Source organism: Schistocerca piceifrons, chromosome 8 (genome assembly GCF_021461385.2).
Source record: "Schistocerca piceifrons isolate TAMUIC-IGC-003096 chromosome 8, iqSchPice1.1, whole genome shotgun sequence".
Classification (NCBI taxonomy): Eukaryota; Metazoa; Arthropoda; class Insecta; order Orthoptera; family Acrididae; genus Schistocerca; species Schistocerca piceifrons.
In genome coordinates, this window is record NC_060145.1 from 345,723,181 (window position 1) to 345,740,546 (window position 17,366).

Sequence of the window (17,366 nt, forward strand, 5' to 3'; positions counted from 1 at the left end):
AAACATTCTGGTGGTGCACATTATGGAGTTTCAGAAGAGACGGTGGAGGACATCAGACAAACATTTCTCAGAAGCCCATGTAAGTCAATTCGTCAAGCATCTACACAACTTGATGTACCTTGATGAACATTGCATTGTGTAGTCCACCAGCGTCTTCGTATGTGTGCTTACGAAGTGCAAATCCTGCAACATCTGACGCCGAATGACAAACCATGCCGACGACAATTTGCTACGGGTATATATGCTGCAGCGTATTGGTATGGATGCCAGCTTCCTGGAAAGATGTTCATTCTCAGATATGGCAACCTTTCATCTATCAGGAAGGGTTAATAGGCATGATGTTTGGATTTGTGGTTCGCAAAATCTGCACGTTGTCACTGAACATGTTCGTGATAGCCCTAAACTAAACGTCTGGTGCGGGCTAATGCACGACAGAATTGTTGAATGTTTCAGAACACTTCCTGTTGCCAGAAACTTCCTATACCATTCCTTAATTGTTTTCACATCAAGTGGATCACATTCATACACACAACAATAATTTCTTTGCACAGTAATCGGCAATTATGTTTCTGCAAACCACACTACTGCTTGTGCGTGCTGCTGTGGAGTCACCTTTTTCACTTCATGCGACCATGCTGCACTCTGGCGACGATGCTTGGCACTTTTGACACAGGAATATAAATTCTTTGAGATGCTTTACGATGTGGTGCATTTTTCATTGTTGTATCTACTGTGTGTGTGTGTGTGTGTGTGTGTGTGTGTGTGTGTGTGTGTGTGTTTTTCCCCTCTGTGTCTTTGAAATGAGGGAGGTTTGAGTGGGACACCCTGTATTATCAGGAATGAACATCCTGTCATGTTCTCAAACATTAACAGTGGCATTGTACTGTGGTATTTTGTTTAACAGCACAGAATTCGTATAATGTCATGTATTGTAAAGTTTACTGATGATGTTTGTATCCAGAAGGAATTGTTTCAGACTTGATAGGGAAATCTTTTGTTAATCTTTCATTACGTTGCTCTGCAGTGGAGGTAATGAACGAGTGCACCTCCATGTTTTTTATTTCTGTACTGGAATAGGCCATGACAAGGAGTGCTGGTGTGTAGGGAAAAGAGATCCAAAGTCATTGATTAGTGTCATATTTTTTGTATTTTTGTCAGCATAACGCATACATAATTACTTAAGCAAGTATGTGTACTGAGTTTTCTGTCAATTCCATTAATAAATTTTTCCAGCATGCACCTGGGTGAAGCAGCAAGTATTCATCTAGTGGAGAGCTACTAGCCAAGAAAATATTATGAAATTCTAAAGCATGTTAAATGGGTGACTAATTTTTCTTGATTGATCTGGTGGATGAAATCTTCATGGTTATGTTACTTGCTACAAAACTGAGACAGTTTTTTCAACGTTTTTTTCTGTGGAGGTAGAAAGTAGGAGAGAGAAAGAGAGGGGGGGGGGGGGGAGGGGGGGGGGGGAGAGAGAGAGAGAGAGAGAGAGAGAGAGAGAGAGAGAGAGAGAGAGAGAGAGAAGGGAATGAAACTTTCTCTTCATAGTTGTGCTAACTACACATGAAGAAGATGCCAACTAAATTGCTCTGTGTATTGGAAAACTACACACTTTGACACATATCAAAATGAAAGCTGTATATTAGAAACATGTTCATGTCACACCAGTGATTGCGTTGGAAACCATAGAAAGCTAAGATAACAACATAACCATGAAGATTTTATCCACCAGATCAATCAAGAAAAATTAGTCACCCATTTAACATGCTTTAGAATTTCATAATATTTTCTTGGCTAGTAGCTCTCCATTAGATGAATACTTGCTGTTTCACCCAGGTGCGTGCTGGAAAAATTTATTAATGGAATTGACAGAAAACTCAGTACACATACTTGCTTAAGTAATTAAGTATGCGTTATGCTGACAAAAATACAAAAAATATTAATGAAGTAACAAAACTTTGAGCCTTTACGGAAAATTTACTCTTATACGGATCTAAGAAGGAAGAGGAAGGATAAAGTGTTTGTACTGTTAGGAAAAACAGTAAAGATAAGAAGTGACGAATTACTCAAACCTGCATATAAAAGAGTTGTTTGACCAAAGGAATGAAGAGAGGCAACCACATCCATACAGCTGAGACATTTTGTTGTGGGTAAGCACATGAGCCAGAAATTAGATGTGAGCACATACACACTACTGCATTCTCCTGGCATTGCACCCAGAAAGAGATGAAACTTTTAATTGGATGTATGGAGGGGATAAGGACTTAGGATTGGAAAATATTATGAATACTATGCCAGAGAAAGCTCATCCCAGTTATGAGCTGAGGTAAAAAATGGAAATGTCGTGTGGCTAGGGCCTCCCGTCGGGTAGACCGTTCGCCTGGTGCAGGTCTTTCGATTTGACGCCACTTCGGCGACCTGCGTGTCGATGGGGATGAAATGATGATGATTAGGACAACACAACACCCAGTCCCTGAGCGGAGAAAATTTCCGACCCAGCCGGGAATCGAACCCGGGCCCTTAGGATTAACAGTCTGTCACGCTGACCACTCAGCTACCGGGGCGGTGATTGTGTGTGGTTCACGGAGACTGAAAAAAAGGCATATTTTATTTTTTGTTTCCTTTTTGTGTCAAGTTCTTTAAACTGGTGTCCACATTTATTTATTTATCTGCTGTTTTCTTTTAATTTGCTGTCTTGGTTTTAAAATAGGCTGCATGTTACACATAATGTTGTGTATATGAATATAAAGCATCATACATTAACATAACATTCAAAATGTGTTTATGTATCTTAGCATTATATTGTTTGGGGAGGTAAATGCAATCTATGAGAGGGAAGAGGAAATGGCAGATAGGGATTAGCAGTTACATGGCAAGAGGGAATAAAAAGATCTACAGATTACTCTGTGGCCACGTGGCTTGTAAGAACAGTATGAAATCAAAAAACCACTGACAAAATTTCTGAAAATGTTGTCCCCTGCAGGTCTGGGGATTAGAATAGGCCTGAGGTATTCCTGCCTGTCGTAAGAGGCGACTAAAAAGAGTCTCAAATGTTTTGGCCGTCTGTGATGGTCCACTGTAGGGTTTGACCTCCATTCTCCAAAATTTTTCTGAAGAGTGAGCCACTTGGGGAAGGGCATCTTACATGGTGCATCATGTCCATTGTGCACTGATATCTTTAGCATACTTTATCGTCTTGGATTTGCAGTTCCAATCATTCTCCAGCTGTTCGGCAAAGAATCCTTCCTTGGTGCAATTTCCTCCATCCACTGTGCAGTGTCATTTTCTGTGACGACGATGATCATTGCCTTCTTTGCACCTCGTATCCAGCACAGCCATGTACCCTATGGTTGTAGCCCCATGATTGCACAGGGATCGCTCTGCTGATGCCTGTAGCATTAAGTCCCCACATATGCCAAGAAGTAGATGCATATCTACGTGGGGCATCAGGACTCCCGGCAGTGGCCATCCTGCCAGGTGGCCTTTGCTGAGGTTGGATGGCGCCCGTACGGAGAGCCCCTGGTCAGAGTGGGTGGCATAGGACAGATGACACGCCATGAAGCAAACAATGTCATCTCTTTCTGGTGGTCAAACATCAGCAGCCTCTAAGCATTCCGAGGTCTCAATTTAATGCAAAGAAGTATGATCCCAAATTCTTCCCCTTCCTGGCCAAGCTATGGGAGGAATGCCAGGCTAAAGGTGGAAGCAAACCTAATTCGCCCCAGTACATCGTATGTACAAGAGCTGATGGGAAATCCTTTATGTTGATGAAGCCTCAGTTTTTTGTGGAGTATTTAGAGGATAAGTCTGGAGCGATTGTCCAAAATGCGATCTGGGTCAGGCTTGATAAAAACAGCACCCTCTGCCCAGTCACAGGCATTACTTACTTGTGACAAGCTGGGGGATGTTTCTGTTTCCATCACAGCCCATAAGAGCTTAAATTGGTCCAGGGTATTACATTTCACAGGGACCTTCTTTTGCAGTCAGATGACTAACTGCGCGCCAGCCTAGAGCGAAGAGGGGTATTATATTTCACAGGGACCTTCTTTTGCAGTCAGATGACTACCTGTGCACCATCTTAGAATGAAGAGATGTTAATTTCGTCTGGCGTGTCTATAGGGGTCTGAAGGATAATCGTGTGCCCACTGGGTGCCTTCATCTTGGCCTTTGAGGGTGATACATTACCTAGTGATGGTATACTGCTGTAATGTAAAGCTATATATCCCTCCCCCGATGCTGTGCTTTAAGTGCTAGAAGTTCAGGCATATGTGTCCCACTGTACTTCCAGTGTCATATGTTGCAATTGTGGTTGTCCATCACATCCCGGTACTCAGTGTGCCCCGTCTCCCATTTGTGTCAGCTGTAGTGAGCAACATTCCCCTTGCTCGCCTGACTACAGGATTCTACAGAAATAAAGAAAAATCATGGAATACAAGACCCTGGACCAACTGACCTACACTGAGGCTAAGATGAAATTTGAAAGGCTACATCTTGTGTGCATGACATCCTCTTATTCCGCCACTGCAACAACGGTTCCAGCCCCATCAGTTCCACCATTTAGAGTTGGCCCACAGGGCTGCAAACCTACACCTACCCCCTTCATGGTGGAGAGGTGCGGGGGGGGGGGGGGGGGGGGTCGCAATCTTATCCTTGTTGCTCCCACACCACCTGCTTCGGGAACAATGCCTCCCCAACCATCGGGGATATCAGTGGGAAAGAGGACACCTGCCAGTGGTTGAAGCATTCACTGGCAGCTGGTCGCAGGGCTTCAAGATCCTCCTCAGTCCCTGAGACTGAATCAGTCAAGCCCTCCCAAACAGAGAAACCCAAGGAGCAGTGAGAGAAATCTAAAAAGAAGAAGATCCCAAGGACAAATAAATTGCAGGGGCACCCACACCACTGCTGCCTACAAGCTCTCCATCTGAGGATAAGGTGGAGATTCTGGTGTTTGCAGAGGATCTAGATCTCAACAGACCCTCAGACACAGCGGATATAGAATGCACAGGTACTCAGTCGGTAGCAGCAGGTGACCCTGAGGCATAAACTGCTTCCTTGATCACTTTGTGCCTTCCCAGCCTCACAATGACAACATTCTCCAGTGGAATTGTGACGGTTTCTTCCACCACCTGGCCGAACTGCAACAAATGTTAAGCCTTACACTTGCTTTCTGCATTTACCTTGACAAAACCTGGTTCCTGACAATATGGACCCCTGCCCTTCATGGCCATAGGGGATGTTACAAAACTGTAGCGAATATGATTGAGTGTCAGGTGGAGTTTGCGTCTATGTCCTTCACTTGCTATGTAGCGAACCTCGAAGCTGTGGCTGTCAGGATTAGGACAACACAGGAAATAACTATCTGCAATGTATATCTTCCTGCAGTGGTACCATACCCCTGAACATATTGGCTGCACTGATTTGTCAACACCCTAAATCTTTTTTACTTTTGGGAGATTTTTAATGCCCATAACACCTTGTGGGGTGACACCAAGCTTACTGGCTGAGGTAGAGATGTCAAAAATTTACTGTCTCAATCTGTGCCTTTTAAGTACTGAGGCCCCCACACATTTATGTGTGGCTCATGGCACTTACTCAGCCATTGATTTATCACTTTGCAGCCCAGGCTTTCTCACATCTATCCACTGGAGAGCCCACGATGACTTGTATGGTAGTGACCACTTCCCCATCTTCCTGTCACTCCCCCAGCATCATTCCTGGACACCTACATAGATGGGCTTTAAATGAGGCAGACTGGGAGGCTTTCACCTCTGCCATCACCGTTGAATCTCCCCCATACAGTAACACTGATGTGGTTGTTGAGCAATTCACCAGAACGATCATTTCTGCGGCAGAAAATACGATCCCTTGTTCCTTAGGGTGCCCCTGGTGAAAGACAGTACTTTGGTGGTCGCTGGAAATAGCTGATGCCGTTAAAGAGTGTAGGTGGGCTCTACAGTGACATAAGTGGCACCCTTTCCTGAGGCACCTAATAGCTTTTAAATGGCCCCGTGCCCATGTTCGCCAGCTCATAAAAAGAGAGAACAGGAGTGTTGGGAGAGTTATGTCTTGATCATTGGGTACCATATATTGCCTTCACCTGTCTGGACGAAGACCAGATGTGTTTTTGGTGACCAGACGCTGACAGGCGTCCCTGGCATTAACACCAATGGCGTGTTATCTACCGACGCAAACGCAATTGCTGAGCACATTGCTGAGCACTATGCTTGAGCCTCTGCGTTGGAGAGTGGCTGGTTTATTCTTTTTATTCTTGTGATCAGCCAGCGACAGCCATCTGCTTCCATGTTTTAATCCCTTCTACATGTTTCTTGCGTCTCTCTGTGGTTTTCTTGTTCAATTTTGTTCATTATAGTATTTGTTGCCCTTCTATCATTCTTTTGGGTTTTCTTTTCTCCTGGTTTTCTGGCCATAAGTCTCATTTGTTTTATTCTTTCCCTTGTGAGAGGGACCAATGATCAAGCAGTTTGGGCCCTTGCCCCCCTCCTTTATACCAACCAAGCAGCCAGTCTGAAAATGTTGAAGGATATTTTCTAAGTATTTTGATATTTGGACCAGTGGTCTGTGGTGGCTTATTAATAACGTAATTATGGTTTATTTGATTTGTTGCCCCCAGTTACCTCTATTTCCGTGCAGAGACCTTCACAGCAGGCAAAAAGCTTGTAATAGGCAATCATTAAAAGCACTAAGTAATGTGAAGGGTATTGTGATGTAATTCCCATCATTGCGAGAAGAATTCAGCATAGCTTTATTTTGACAGTTTTCGATTGCTTTTAGTGAACCCATACATGTGGTCCATAACAGGCAGTTCATCAGTAAGCTTACCTATACTGCTGAGTATAACTGTCAACGTAAATAAATACTGTCTACAATCCAACCCGAGACAAAACCAAGCAGTACTTGATGCAAGATTGAGGTCAAAGACCAAACTTGGTATTACTGCTGTCAACAGCAAGTATTGTGAGTGGAAAAAGATTCATTTCCCAAACATGACACATAGCCCATACCATTGACAGTTGTACTGTTACACAGATATATTCAGTGCACTACAGATATAAAGATAAATGGGATAAGAAATCAAGTGAAATACAATTGACCTGTAACGAGCCACTGGAGATGATGCGTTCCCTTGTATCAAAATACTCGTAAAGTATTCATGAGCAACCTCCCATATTTTTTCAGTTAGGTTCAGGTTCACACTGTATGCTCGTCTGGAATCCAGAACAGATCCCAATGCTACACAGATTTGGCTATTTAAACACTACACTACACCACAGTACCCTACACCATGCTACTTTGAGTCAGAAGTGAAAACTGCTTTTCTCAATTTTTGGGGATTGTTAGCGCTGGTGCACTGATATATAGTGCAGGATTCACAGGGACTGTGTTGCGATTTCATGTTTGTGTGTCTTCCCCCTTATGAGGTGTAGAGTTTGGGAGAGAGATGACTGTCATGATCTCAGGATATTCTTCGTGGTCCTCCTCAAGGCTCATGTCCTCACTGCCAGTGGGAGGCTGTTCTGGTTGGATGTTCTCCCATGTTACATCTGATTGTCATGTCACATACCTCCTCCCAGCTTCTCTCTTGACTGGATTCCACAGCCTACATAAGGTTGTTGAGTTAAATCATTGTTTCTGTATTTGACAGTACCAGTAAGTAGAAGGCTACACATCTTACGCAATCAGCTGATTTCAGGTAAAGTGGCCATTTTCATATGATCTTTAGTTACAGACTCATTTCACTACTCCCAGTCGTTACAAATATTTTTGAGTAAATGTGATGCAATACAATACTTACTCATTTATCAGACCACAACTAGCCAATTGCCTATCAGTTGATATTCAGAGTTCATCCAAACAAGAAAAACTATACTCCTGGTGTGTTCTTTGACCATGCTAAAGCCTTTTATTGTATGGAGCATAAAATTCAACTGTGGAAACAAAAAATAATGGCATTCCTCTTGCATGATGGAAGTGTTAACAGAGAGAAGAGGACCACATTGACCTACTGCACCCCTTGCATGAAACTGTACACTAAAGGTGTATAAATAAAATGTGGATTTATACACATTTTGCAGCTTTGGGTCTGCTTCTGTTGCTAATAAAACTGAATGACTTTCCTATTACATCAGTGGGCTGTTCAAAAACTGTAGTGTTGACTGATGACAGAAGCATACTAATCTGAGGTACAAACTAAATCATACAAGATGCAGCCCAGATGATAATTGGACAGGTTAGCAACTGATTGACAGCAAACAGTGGTTCATATTATGCAGTGTGGTGGAGAAAATAGCCTGTTAGTACTGTTATTGACATTAATTACCATATATGAAATGAATCAATGTTTAAAATTCTGTGGGGTCCTTTAGATAACAAGTTAAATGAAGTCAACATATTACACTAATCAAGAAGGGCATTTCATCATGTTTTGCACTTAGAAGTTTGGCTAATTTGGGTGACTTTAGAGCCAAAGCACTGGTCTATTTTACCTACTTTTCACACAATGTTGTCTTGTAAGGCATTATTTTTTTAAGACAATGCAGCTCATACAAAAAAACATTCATCCTATGAAAGTAGACAGTAATAATTTAGTATAGATAACTGCACAATTTTCAGAGGCTTCTTAAAAGTTCTTGGCAGTCTCACACTCACATCCTGGAACATTCACTTGTTTATAAGTAAAACAAATCAGTGTCAGGTGAAATGTGATTTACACAGTTGCAATGTGAGAAACAGAAATATTGTCCAAGTAGGCTTTCTCTCCTAGTGTTGGGATTCTGCATACTTGTACATAGGTTCTCGATGAGCTACCTTCTGACGTAACACAAAAACTTGAAAAGTTTCAACAAATACAAATGAAAATTTAAAAAAAAAGGTTTAGCAGCCACTCTGTCTACATATTATTTGATTATTTAGACTCAATAGTAGCAAATTAATTTTAGCTGCACCACATGTGGTGATGCTCATTGACATTTAGGCCCTATTCTTATAGCATACGGATACCTGTTATAATCTATTATGTATCTTCTACATGTGTATTTCACAGAAAGATGCTTGCCCTCTCTCTCTCTTGGGGGAAGGGGGTGACTGGATGGCATAGGTTATAGGATAAGGGATATTGGAGTTTAGTCTCTTTCCTAACCCATCTGTCCAGTTGATTCAGTCATAATTCACTCTGCATTCCAAATTTAATTATTATGTTTGTGCTCTGAAGATGAATGAGGGTTTGTAAGACAATCTACATTTTTTTAAGCTCTTGGTTACATGTGTATATGCATATCCCCAGTTCAACTATTCTGTTACAAAGTGACTCATGTCTTTTTTTTATTATGTTATTTGTGTCGTACCCAAGTTTTGAGTATTGTATTAATTTGAAGGACATTTATAATATGTTGTCATAAGCACAATCATTGACACAAAATAGGTTCTACATATTTTAACTTAACTTCTGTCTCCTTTTTTCAGAGCGTGATTTAGTTGGAATTGAAACAAAGACATCGCGATTGCTTTTCTTAGCTTCTGCTTCAGATTTTGAGGACAATGTAACTCTTCCTCGTGCACTGCTGAGAAAACATCCCCGGTTTTCAGTGTACAGTCATTTAATTGATTCCCATATTTATGTACTGAAGAAATGGATTTGCGATTTTCTCAAGGCAGAAAAGTAAGTTGTCTGGAAGTAAAAAAGTTATATTCAGTAGAGTGCTTGTGGCTCTGTGCATGCCATGTGATGCTGAATTATGTAAAGTTTTCATGCTAGGACAGAAACAATAAAACAAAATATTAATTTTAAATTATGGGAAGCTTAAGTAACTACTAATGATGTAACAGATAAGTGTTGAAATATAACTGTTAGGTAGCTTTATTACCATCAACATAGCAAGGTTAATAAACACAAATACTCGGATGCTGTAGGCTTAAATAATACATTGCACATTTTCTTCCCCTTCACAATATAAAGGTACTTTTGACATGTGAATTCACAAATGGCAGTTAATTATAACCACAACCATACATGATACCAAAGGCTTTTTTATGTTCTGTTTTCTTCATACAAATGAATTCTTTATGGTGAATTTATTTTGTGCTATATAGTACTTTTTAATCATCAGCAAGAAGTTAAAACTGTGCTCCAGACTGAAACTAAAACCTGGATATGACCTGTGCCATGTGTGCAAGCCCTTGAACACACTTCACATATTGTTTCAAAGCTTTTACTTTCCAGTCACTTGTTCTTTGTTTCGCCTCATTCTCACAATAGGGGGTCACTCTTATCCTGGACTCTTGAGTGACCTGCTGCTCCTTGATGAACTTCTCCCTGAGGAACATACTAACAATCTCATAAGCATTTATTAAATGTGTTTATTGGCAGCACTGAAATTTCACCTCCTGAAAGTAAGTACTGACCAGCCATTCTGTTTCTTTGTAGTTTTAGAGTTCTCTCAATTGAATTTTCCTTTTTATGCAGCTCACTGTATATTCCTATTCCTCAGAAACATTATCAATGCAGTATTCATAGCAACTTAATAAAATGCAGTGCAGTTCATTTGACTTATACCACAGCTAACTCCCAATTTTCACTTTTGTTAATGAGTCTGTGTCAGAAACAGAACAGAAATGAGCAACCTAATAATTATTGAAGTCTGACAGGAAAGGAAACTTGTGTCAGGTATGCTAATATTTCACACAACCGTGTGGAAAGGATCTAGAAAAGGAAACTTGTATGAGATGTGTTGAAATTTCACACGATCATGTGGAAATAAACAAGAATGGGAAGCTTGTGTGGATGTATTAAAATTTCACACAATCATATGGAAAGAAATAATTGTTGTTGATGTTGATGTGAGTGTAAAAGAAAAAAAAAATTAATTGATGCCTAGTCTGGCACTGTAGGTTAAGTTTCAGATGCTGTCAAAACTGATCAGTTATCTAATATGATGGAGCACTTCCAGGCAGTCTATAAAGGAGACTGCTTGCAAATAACTTTTGTGACCCATTCTGGAATATTGCTCAAGTGTGTGAGACCCACACCAGATAGGACCAACTGGGGATATGGGACGTATACAGAGAAGGGCAGCACAAATGGTCAGTGGTTTGTTTGACATGTAGGAGAGAGTCATAGAGATGCTGAATGACAGACTCATGAAACTAGATGTAAGCTGTCCTGACAAAGCCTGCTTACAGAGTTCCAAGAAATGGTTTTAAATGGTGACTAAGAGTGTACAACCACCCCCTTCTTGTCGCTCAGATGAGGATCTCGAAAACAAGACCAGATTAATTACAGTGCACAAAGAGGTACTTAAATGATCATTCTTCCTACACCCAATACGAGCATCGAATGGGAAGGATGTCTAATAACTGATAAAATGGGACGTACCTTCTGTGATGAACTTCACAGAGTATAGATGTAGCTGTATAATAGAATCATTGCCTTTTTAATATTTATCACAGTTTTGTCTTTATTTCATCATACTGTAATATTAGAAGTATAATGCCTAGTGAATTTACCTAAGCAATAATATATGGTAGGCCATGAAAACTCATTCACAGTCACTAAGTGATTAGTACACAGTACACTTATTCAACAGGATTGGGATTCTAATCTCTCCCCAGCATATCTTGATTCAAATTTTTGTCTAAATCACTTCATGCAAATCAGAGAATGGTTTCATCAACATTGCTAGAGCTGATTTCTTCCCCAGTTATCTGCTTTGAGGTTTTGCCTTGCCCTTGATGCCAGTAGGGCATCAAACTCTAAATTTTCTATCTCTTCCACTGCCTTCAAAAGTATGGCTTCTACTGAGGTTGCAGCCTTCTTCTGCCTTGCTTTACTTATGAAAGGTTGGGAGGAAGGGGGGGGGGGGGGGAGTGTTGCTTCTACTCCTGATTTATTCCATTTCTTTATAGATTACAAAGGTAAACCTAGCTTTTTGCAGTCATGGCTGATGTGATGAGAAACTGCCCTTCTTGTTGTACTGGAACTTCCTTAAGAGAAGACATGAACAGTCATATAACAAAACTTTCCGGAAAGCCTGCTGTTGAAATAGGTTACTACGCTAAAAATTTCCAAAGGAGCCTCTGTTTTGCAATATCTACTAACCTGTTCTTTTTATCACAGTACCAATTGAGTTAGTGCAATGATAAGACGCTGAATATGTGATTGCCGTAAAATATTTAAAGTAAAGGCTGGGATGGTTTCTTCAAAAGTACGAGCTTGTACACAGTTTCTAATGACATCATTGATGGTGGGACAATAAATTTTAATCTTCTATCCTCCTGTTTTTTAGCACAGTGATATTCACTGTGAAGAATGCACCTCTTACATCTTAAATATGATCTCATGGGCTACGATTATATCCACATCCCATAAGTTGCATCAGTTTCACATTGAGTTGATTTATTGCCTTGAATTGACAGGAATTTGCTTCAGTATTACCAGTTACCACACATTCTGCCATTCACACATGAAATTAAAAAAGTCGTAATCAGCCATTGAAGTGGAGATTATGGTGGCCAAACAGGGTATATTTATGGGAGAGGATCATAGTTAATTCTTTTGAGAGTGATTGTAGGAATCTCTTGATACTTAAGAAAAGAAACAAAACATTGTTTTCTGTGAAGAAGTAAGTTTATATCTGCGTGCTTTTTGGGTTTTACAAGAGCTATGTGGATTGTTCCATTACATTTGCAATACACATGAATACAGCTACAGATAATGCGAAAACCAATGTTTAAAAAGAATAAAGAGTATAACATTACTACAAAAAGATATTGGGCATTGGGTGCACATACATTCAGCATCTTGCAAGAGGATATTAAATAATGAGTGGTATACTGGACTTAAAAACTTTCTGCAGAGCAGCTCATACTACTACATTGAAGGACAGCTTTGCAAGACTGATAAAATTATCACATTTTAATGTAATGAATATTGGAACTGTAATATTATAATATTTCATAAAATTAATGGATTCTATTACTTGCAAGTAAATAAAATGTATATCTTTGATTTATTCTACATTCCAGACTCTTTCCTCTGTGGAACAGAATATGACCCACGTAATGTGATCTATAGAATTATTCCTTATTTTAGTTTGTCATTTCTTTACTTATATCTGTTGTATTTTTTTAACTTATGTTGTTTGTGCTCTTTTGGGAATTGAGAATTACTTCAAATACAGCTCTTTATTCCAGGTCATTCAGCACACTGAAGGGTGAAGTTATACCTTATATTGTGAAAAAGCAACTAGTAAAGCCGTTATTGCAGACTGCTCCTGATCCAAATGTTTCACTAATTGGAATGGATGTTAAAAAAGGTAGTGTAATGTTTCCTACTATGGCAGGAAATCAATATGATGAAAGTATCCCCTTTTACATGTAAGAACTGGCATGAACATGTAGACCTGTCAATATATTCTGCAGCAAAACTTCCACTACAAGACAGGTAGTTAAATTTCTTGGAGGTAAAGAACATGTACAAATATCAAAATTACTGCAAAATTATGGAACACATTGAATTGTTATAATGTTGCTGCGGTGTGCAGAGATTTAAAAACCGGAGTACTAAAGGAATACAAAATAAATTCGAGGAAGTTTTCACAGAAGTATAGAATATTATGATAAACAATGCCAAACTTCGTTTTTACAGTCAACTCAATTATTGTCTGAACATGGTAAACACACACACACACACACACACACACACACACACACACACACAAGGCAGTAGAGAGCAGCCTATTGCTGCACTCAGAGCAAAAGAAAATTAAACCTGTAGAGAAGTCTAAAATGTAAGTGATGGAAACCAAATAGACAGTTTCAGATACATTACAGTCTTGTAACCTCTGATTATGTCTACAAATCTGTTCTGATGAAGGAACCACCCTATCCCACTTTTTCTCTGTTGGCAAGACTAGAGTTCCAACCAGAGCAGAATGAAAAGGAGAGGAAATTAAAAACCTCAATCGATTGTCCCATTACTACAGTGGAACATAAACGGCTCCGGTATTCATGTAGAGGAACTTATGTCTTTAGTGTAGAGAAGACTTTCATGTAAATGTTTTTCAGAGACCAATTTCAACCCTCCAGACGGAGCGAGGTGGCGCAGTGGTTAGCACACTGTACTCGCATTCGGGAGGATGACGGTTCAAGCCCACATCCGGCCATCCTGATTTAGGTTTTCCATGATTTCCCTAAATCGCTCCAGGCAAATGCCAGGATGGTTCCTTTGAAAGGGCACGGCCGACTTCCTTCCCCGTCCCCTAATCCAATGAGACCGATGACCTCGCTGTTTGGTCTCTTCCCCCGAACAACCCAACCCAACCCTCCAGTGAGATCAATTTCAACCCTCCAGTTAGATGTACTCTGCAAGTCAGTCTCCTTATGTTCTGATTTGAATCAAGATTGAAGCCCCTTTAAACAAAGAGTATATTTTCTGAACATTCCTAAACCAGAGGACATTTTTCCAGTCCTGTGGTCACCTTACTTGGGAGTATTTCTCCAGAGAGAAATGAATGACAAATGATGCTGCATATGTTTTATTGGATGTAAATTTTATCATTTTTTGTACATGGGAAATATTAATGAACAATTTGCCTTTTCAGCATTCACATTAAGTTTCCGAATTTTATGACTGTAAAAATCCCTTAAAGCCACAATATAAAAAATTTCTTAGCTGTTAAGTAATGAAAGCTTGTAATAAAGACAAGTAATGAAAGCCGTACACCTAAATGTGGGGTGCAATCAGAGAGAATTCAGAAGAAACCACAGAATTGTCGACTTCAGATCTTCATAAATCAAAGGACAGAATGAGAAAGGTAAAATACTAGGCAACACAGAAGACTAGAAATTACTTGGAATTAAGGATGATAAATTATATGCAAAGCATAATGTGGGAAATTTCCACAATTCTTGCACATGAAACTGACAACCAGTAACACAGTGTGCACAACACTCTTTACTTGTGGAATTTGCTGTATACCGTTGCATGTAATACAAATAATAGAGCTATGGCCGTACTGGACTCTTTTGGTAAAATTGATTATGCTGTAAATTTTAATAGTATAAACCATATTGATTATAAATATAGCACCATAAAAATTAAACCAGATCAAAACAGTAACCATATTTCCATAAATTTTCATATCTTTTTTTTTTACACACACACAAAATGTTTGTAATGTATGTCCTGCTGCAAGTGGTCATGTGTTCTGTGTACTGGACTGTGAAACTCACATTGGTTAATTCATCATTGTTGTCCTCTGCATTCAGGTTAATTATAATTTATTCTTTGTAATTCAAGTTGGATAATTTAAATGAAAAGAAATCATATTTATCAAAGTTTTCTACATGTAAAATATATTCTACATTCCTAGATCTCTTCTCTTCCCAGATATCCACCAGTTCTCAGCAGAGGATCAGTTAGTGAATGAAATTCGCAGCATGTCAACTTTCACAGATCATTGTGGAGACATGCAGCCACCATATCACGCAGACACCATTAGGTGTTATGGTGTTGTAATGTCCAAAGAAACCTTTGGCATGCGAGCCAATACGTTAGCGGGATATAGCTTCCTGAATCATAAGGTATAATTTTGTATGCATTTTTTCAAGTTTTCTTTTTTTGTTTTGTGTTGAAATGGAATGCCACAATCCTTTCAGTCCTGTTCATTCCACCTAAAACATTCTTCAGTTTTAAGCTGATTGACCCATAATATAACATTAATTGTAATTTTCCATATTTTCAGCTAAATACTGTTTGGAATTCACTGAATGGAAACTTTAAGATGTTAAGTCCTACCAGCACCATCAAATCAAATCATATTGGGTCAGAGTGTATAGTTGGAGATGCGACGGAGATAGCGGAGAAAACAACGCTAACAAATTGCATTATTGGTTCAAATTGTGTTGTTCAAACAAAAACAAAGCTTTTAAACTGTATTATAATGAACAATGTCACAATTGAAGAAGGGTAAGTTTTCCTAGTTGTTGTTCTATGAGGGCATGATGAAAAGTAATGCCACTGAATCTTTTATTCTGTTCTCAACATTGGCTAATGTATGACATGTCATGTATACTACTCAGTCAACTTTCCCGTATCACTGGCCCAAGTTTCAACCTTCTGCTGCTAGAGGGCTCCAAATTGTAGCATGTAACATGGCAGTCTCGAACATAAATATGATGTGCGGGAGAAACAGCATGCTGTAATTGAGTTTTGATTTCAAAGAGTTCATTCACACATGGAGCACTCACCCCCTTCAGCACAACAATACCAAACCACACATGAGCACTGCAACATCTGCAACAATCCAGTGCCTCAGTTTCACTGCCACTGATCATGCTTCATACAACCCAATGTGGTGCCATCCAGTTCTATTTGTAAAACTTAGAGAACACCTTTGATGACTTCACTTTGATAGTGATGAAGTGTTGCAAGCAGAGGTGAGACTGAGCCCTCTGACAACAAAGTCAAAAATTCTGCAATGTTGGTGTCAACGAACCTGTCTCTCATCAGGAGAAATGTATTTGTCACCAGGGTGACTATATTGTTTAGAAATAAATATTTGGACATGAAGAATAAAGACATAGAATTTTATCAATGTTGTTTATATAAAAAGCTTTAAGAGTTTTCACACAAAAGATTTGGAGGCATTACTTTTCAGCACACCCTCGTACATTGTGTGTGGAACCAGGGCCACCTGTATGTTGTTGTGTGGTCTTCGGTCCAGAGACGGTTTTGATGCAGCTCTCCACGCTACTTTACTCTGTGCAAGCTTTTTCATCTCCGAGTAACCACAGCAACCTACATCCTTCCGAATCTGCTTTGTGTTTTCATTTCTTGGTCTCTCTCTCTATGGTTTTTATCCTCCGCACTTCCCTCCAGTACTAAGATGGTTATCCCTTGATGCCTCCGAATGTTCCCTACCAACCAATCCCTTCTTCTAGTCAAGTTGTGCCACAAATTCCTCTTCTCCCCAGTTGTATTCAGCACCTGCTCATTAGTTACGTTATATACCCATCTAATCTTCAGCATTCTTTTGTAGCACCACATTTCGAAAGCTTCTTTTCTCTTCTTGTCTAATTATTGATCTTCCATGTTTCCCTTCCGCATATGGCTACACTCCATACAAATGCTTTCAGAAAAGACTTCCTGACACTAAAATCTATACTCGATGTTAACAAATTTCTTTTCTCCAGAAACATTTCCCTTGCCATAGCCAGTCTACATTTTATATACTCTCTACTTCAACCATCATCAGTTATTTTACACCCCTAATAGCAAAACTCATCTACTACTTTCATTGTCTCATTCCGTAATCCAATTCTCTCACTATAATCTGATTAAATTCGAC

General features: G+C 39.6%; 1 protein-coding gene across 3 annotated transcripts in view; it reads left to right on the top strand.

Moving 5' to 3' along the window:
* The window catches only part of LOC124711387 (translation initiation factor eIF-2B subunit gamma), a 56,369-nt gene that overhangs the window by 20,153 nt on the left and 18,850 nt on the right, over nt 1-17,366 (top strand). For all 3 annotated transcript variants that reach the window (XM_047241438.1, XM_047241437.1, XM_047241439.1), the window contains exons 5-8: nt 9,484-9,679; nt 13,210-13,331; nt 15,407-15,600; nt 15,762-15,985. In XM_047241438.1, coding sequence (XP_047097394.1) covers nt 9,484-9,679; nt 13,210-13,331; nt 15,407-15,600; nt 15,762-15,985 — 736 coding nt within the window. The remainder of the gene's footprint in view (nt 1-9,483; nt 9,680-13,209; nt 13,332-15,406; nt 15,601-15,761; nt 15,986-17,366) is intronic.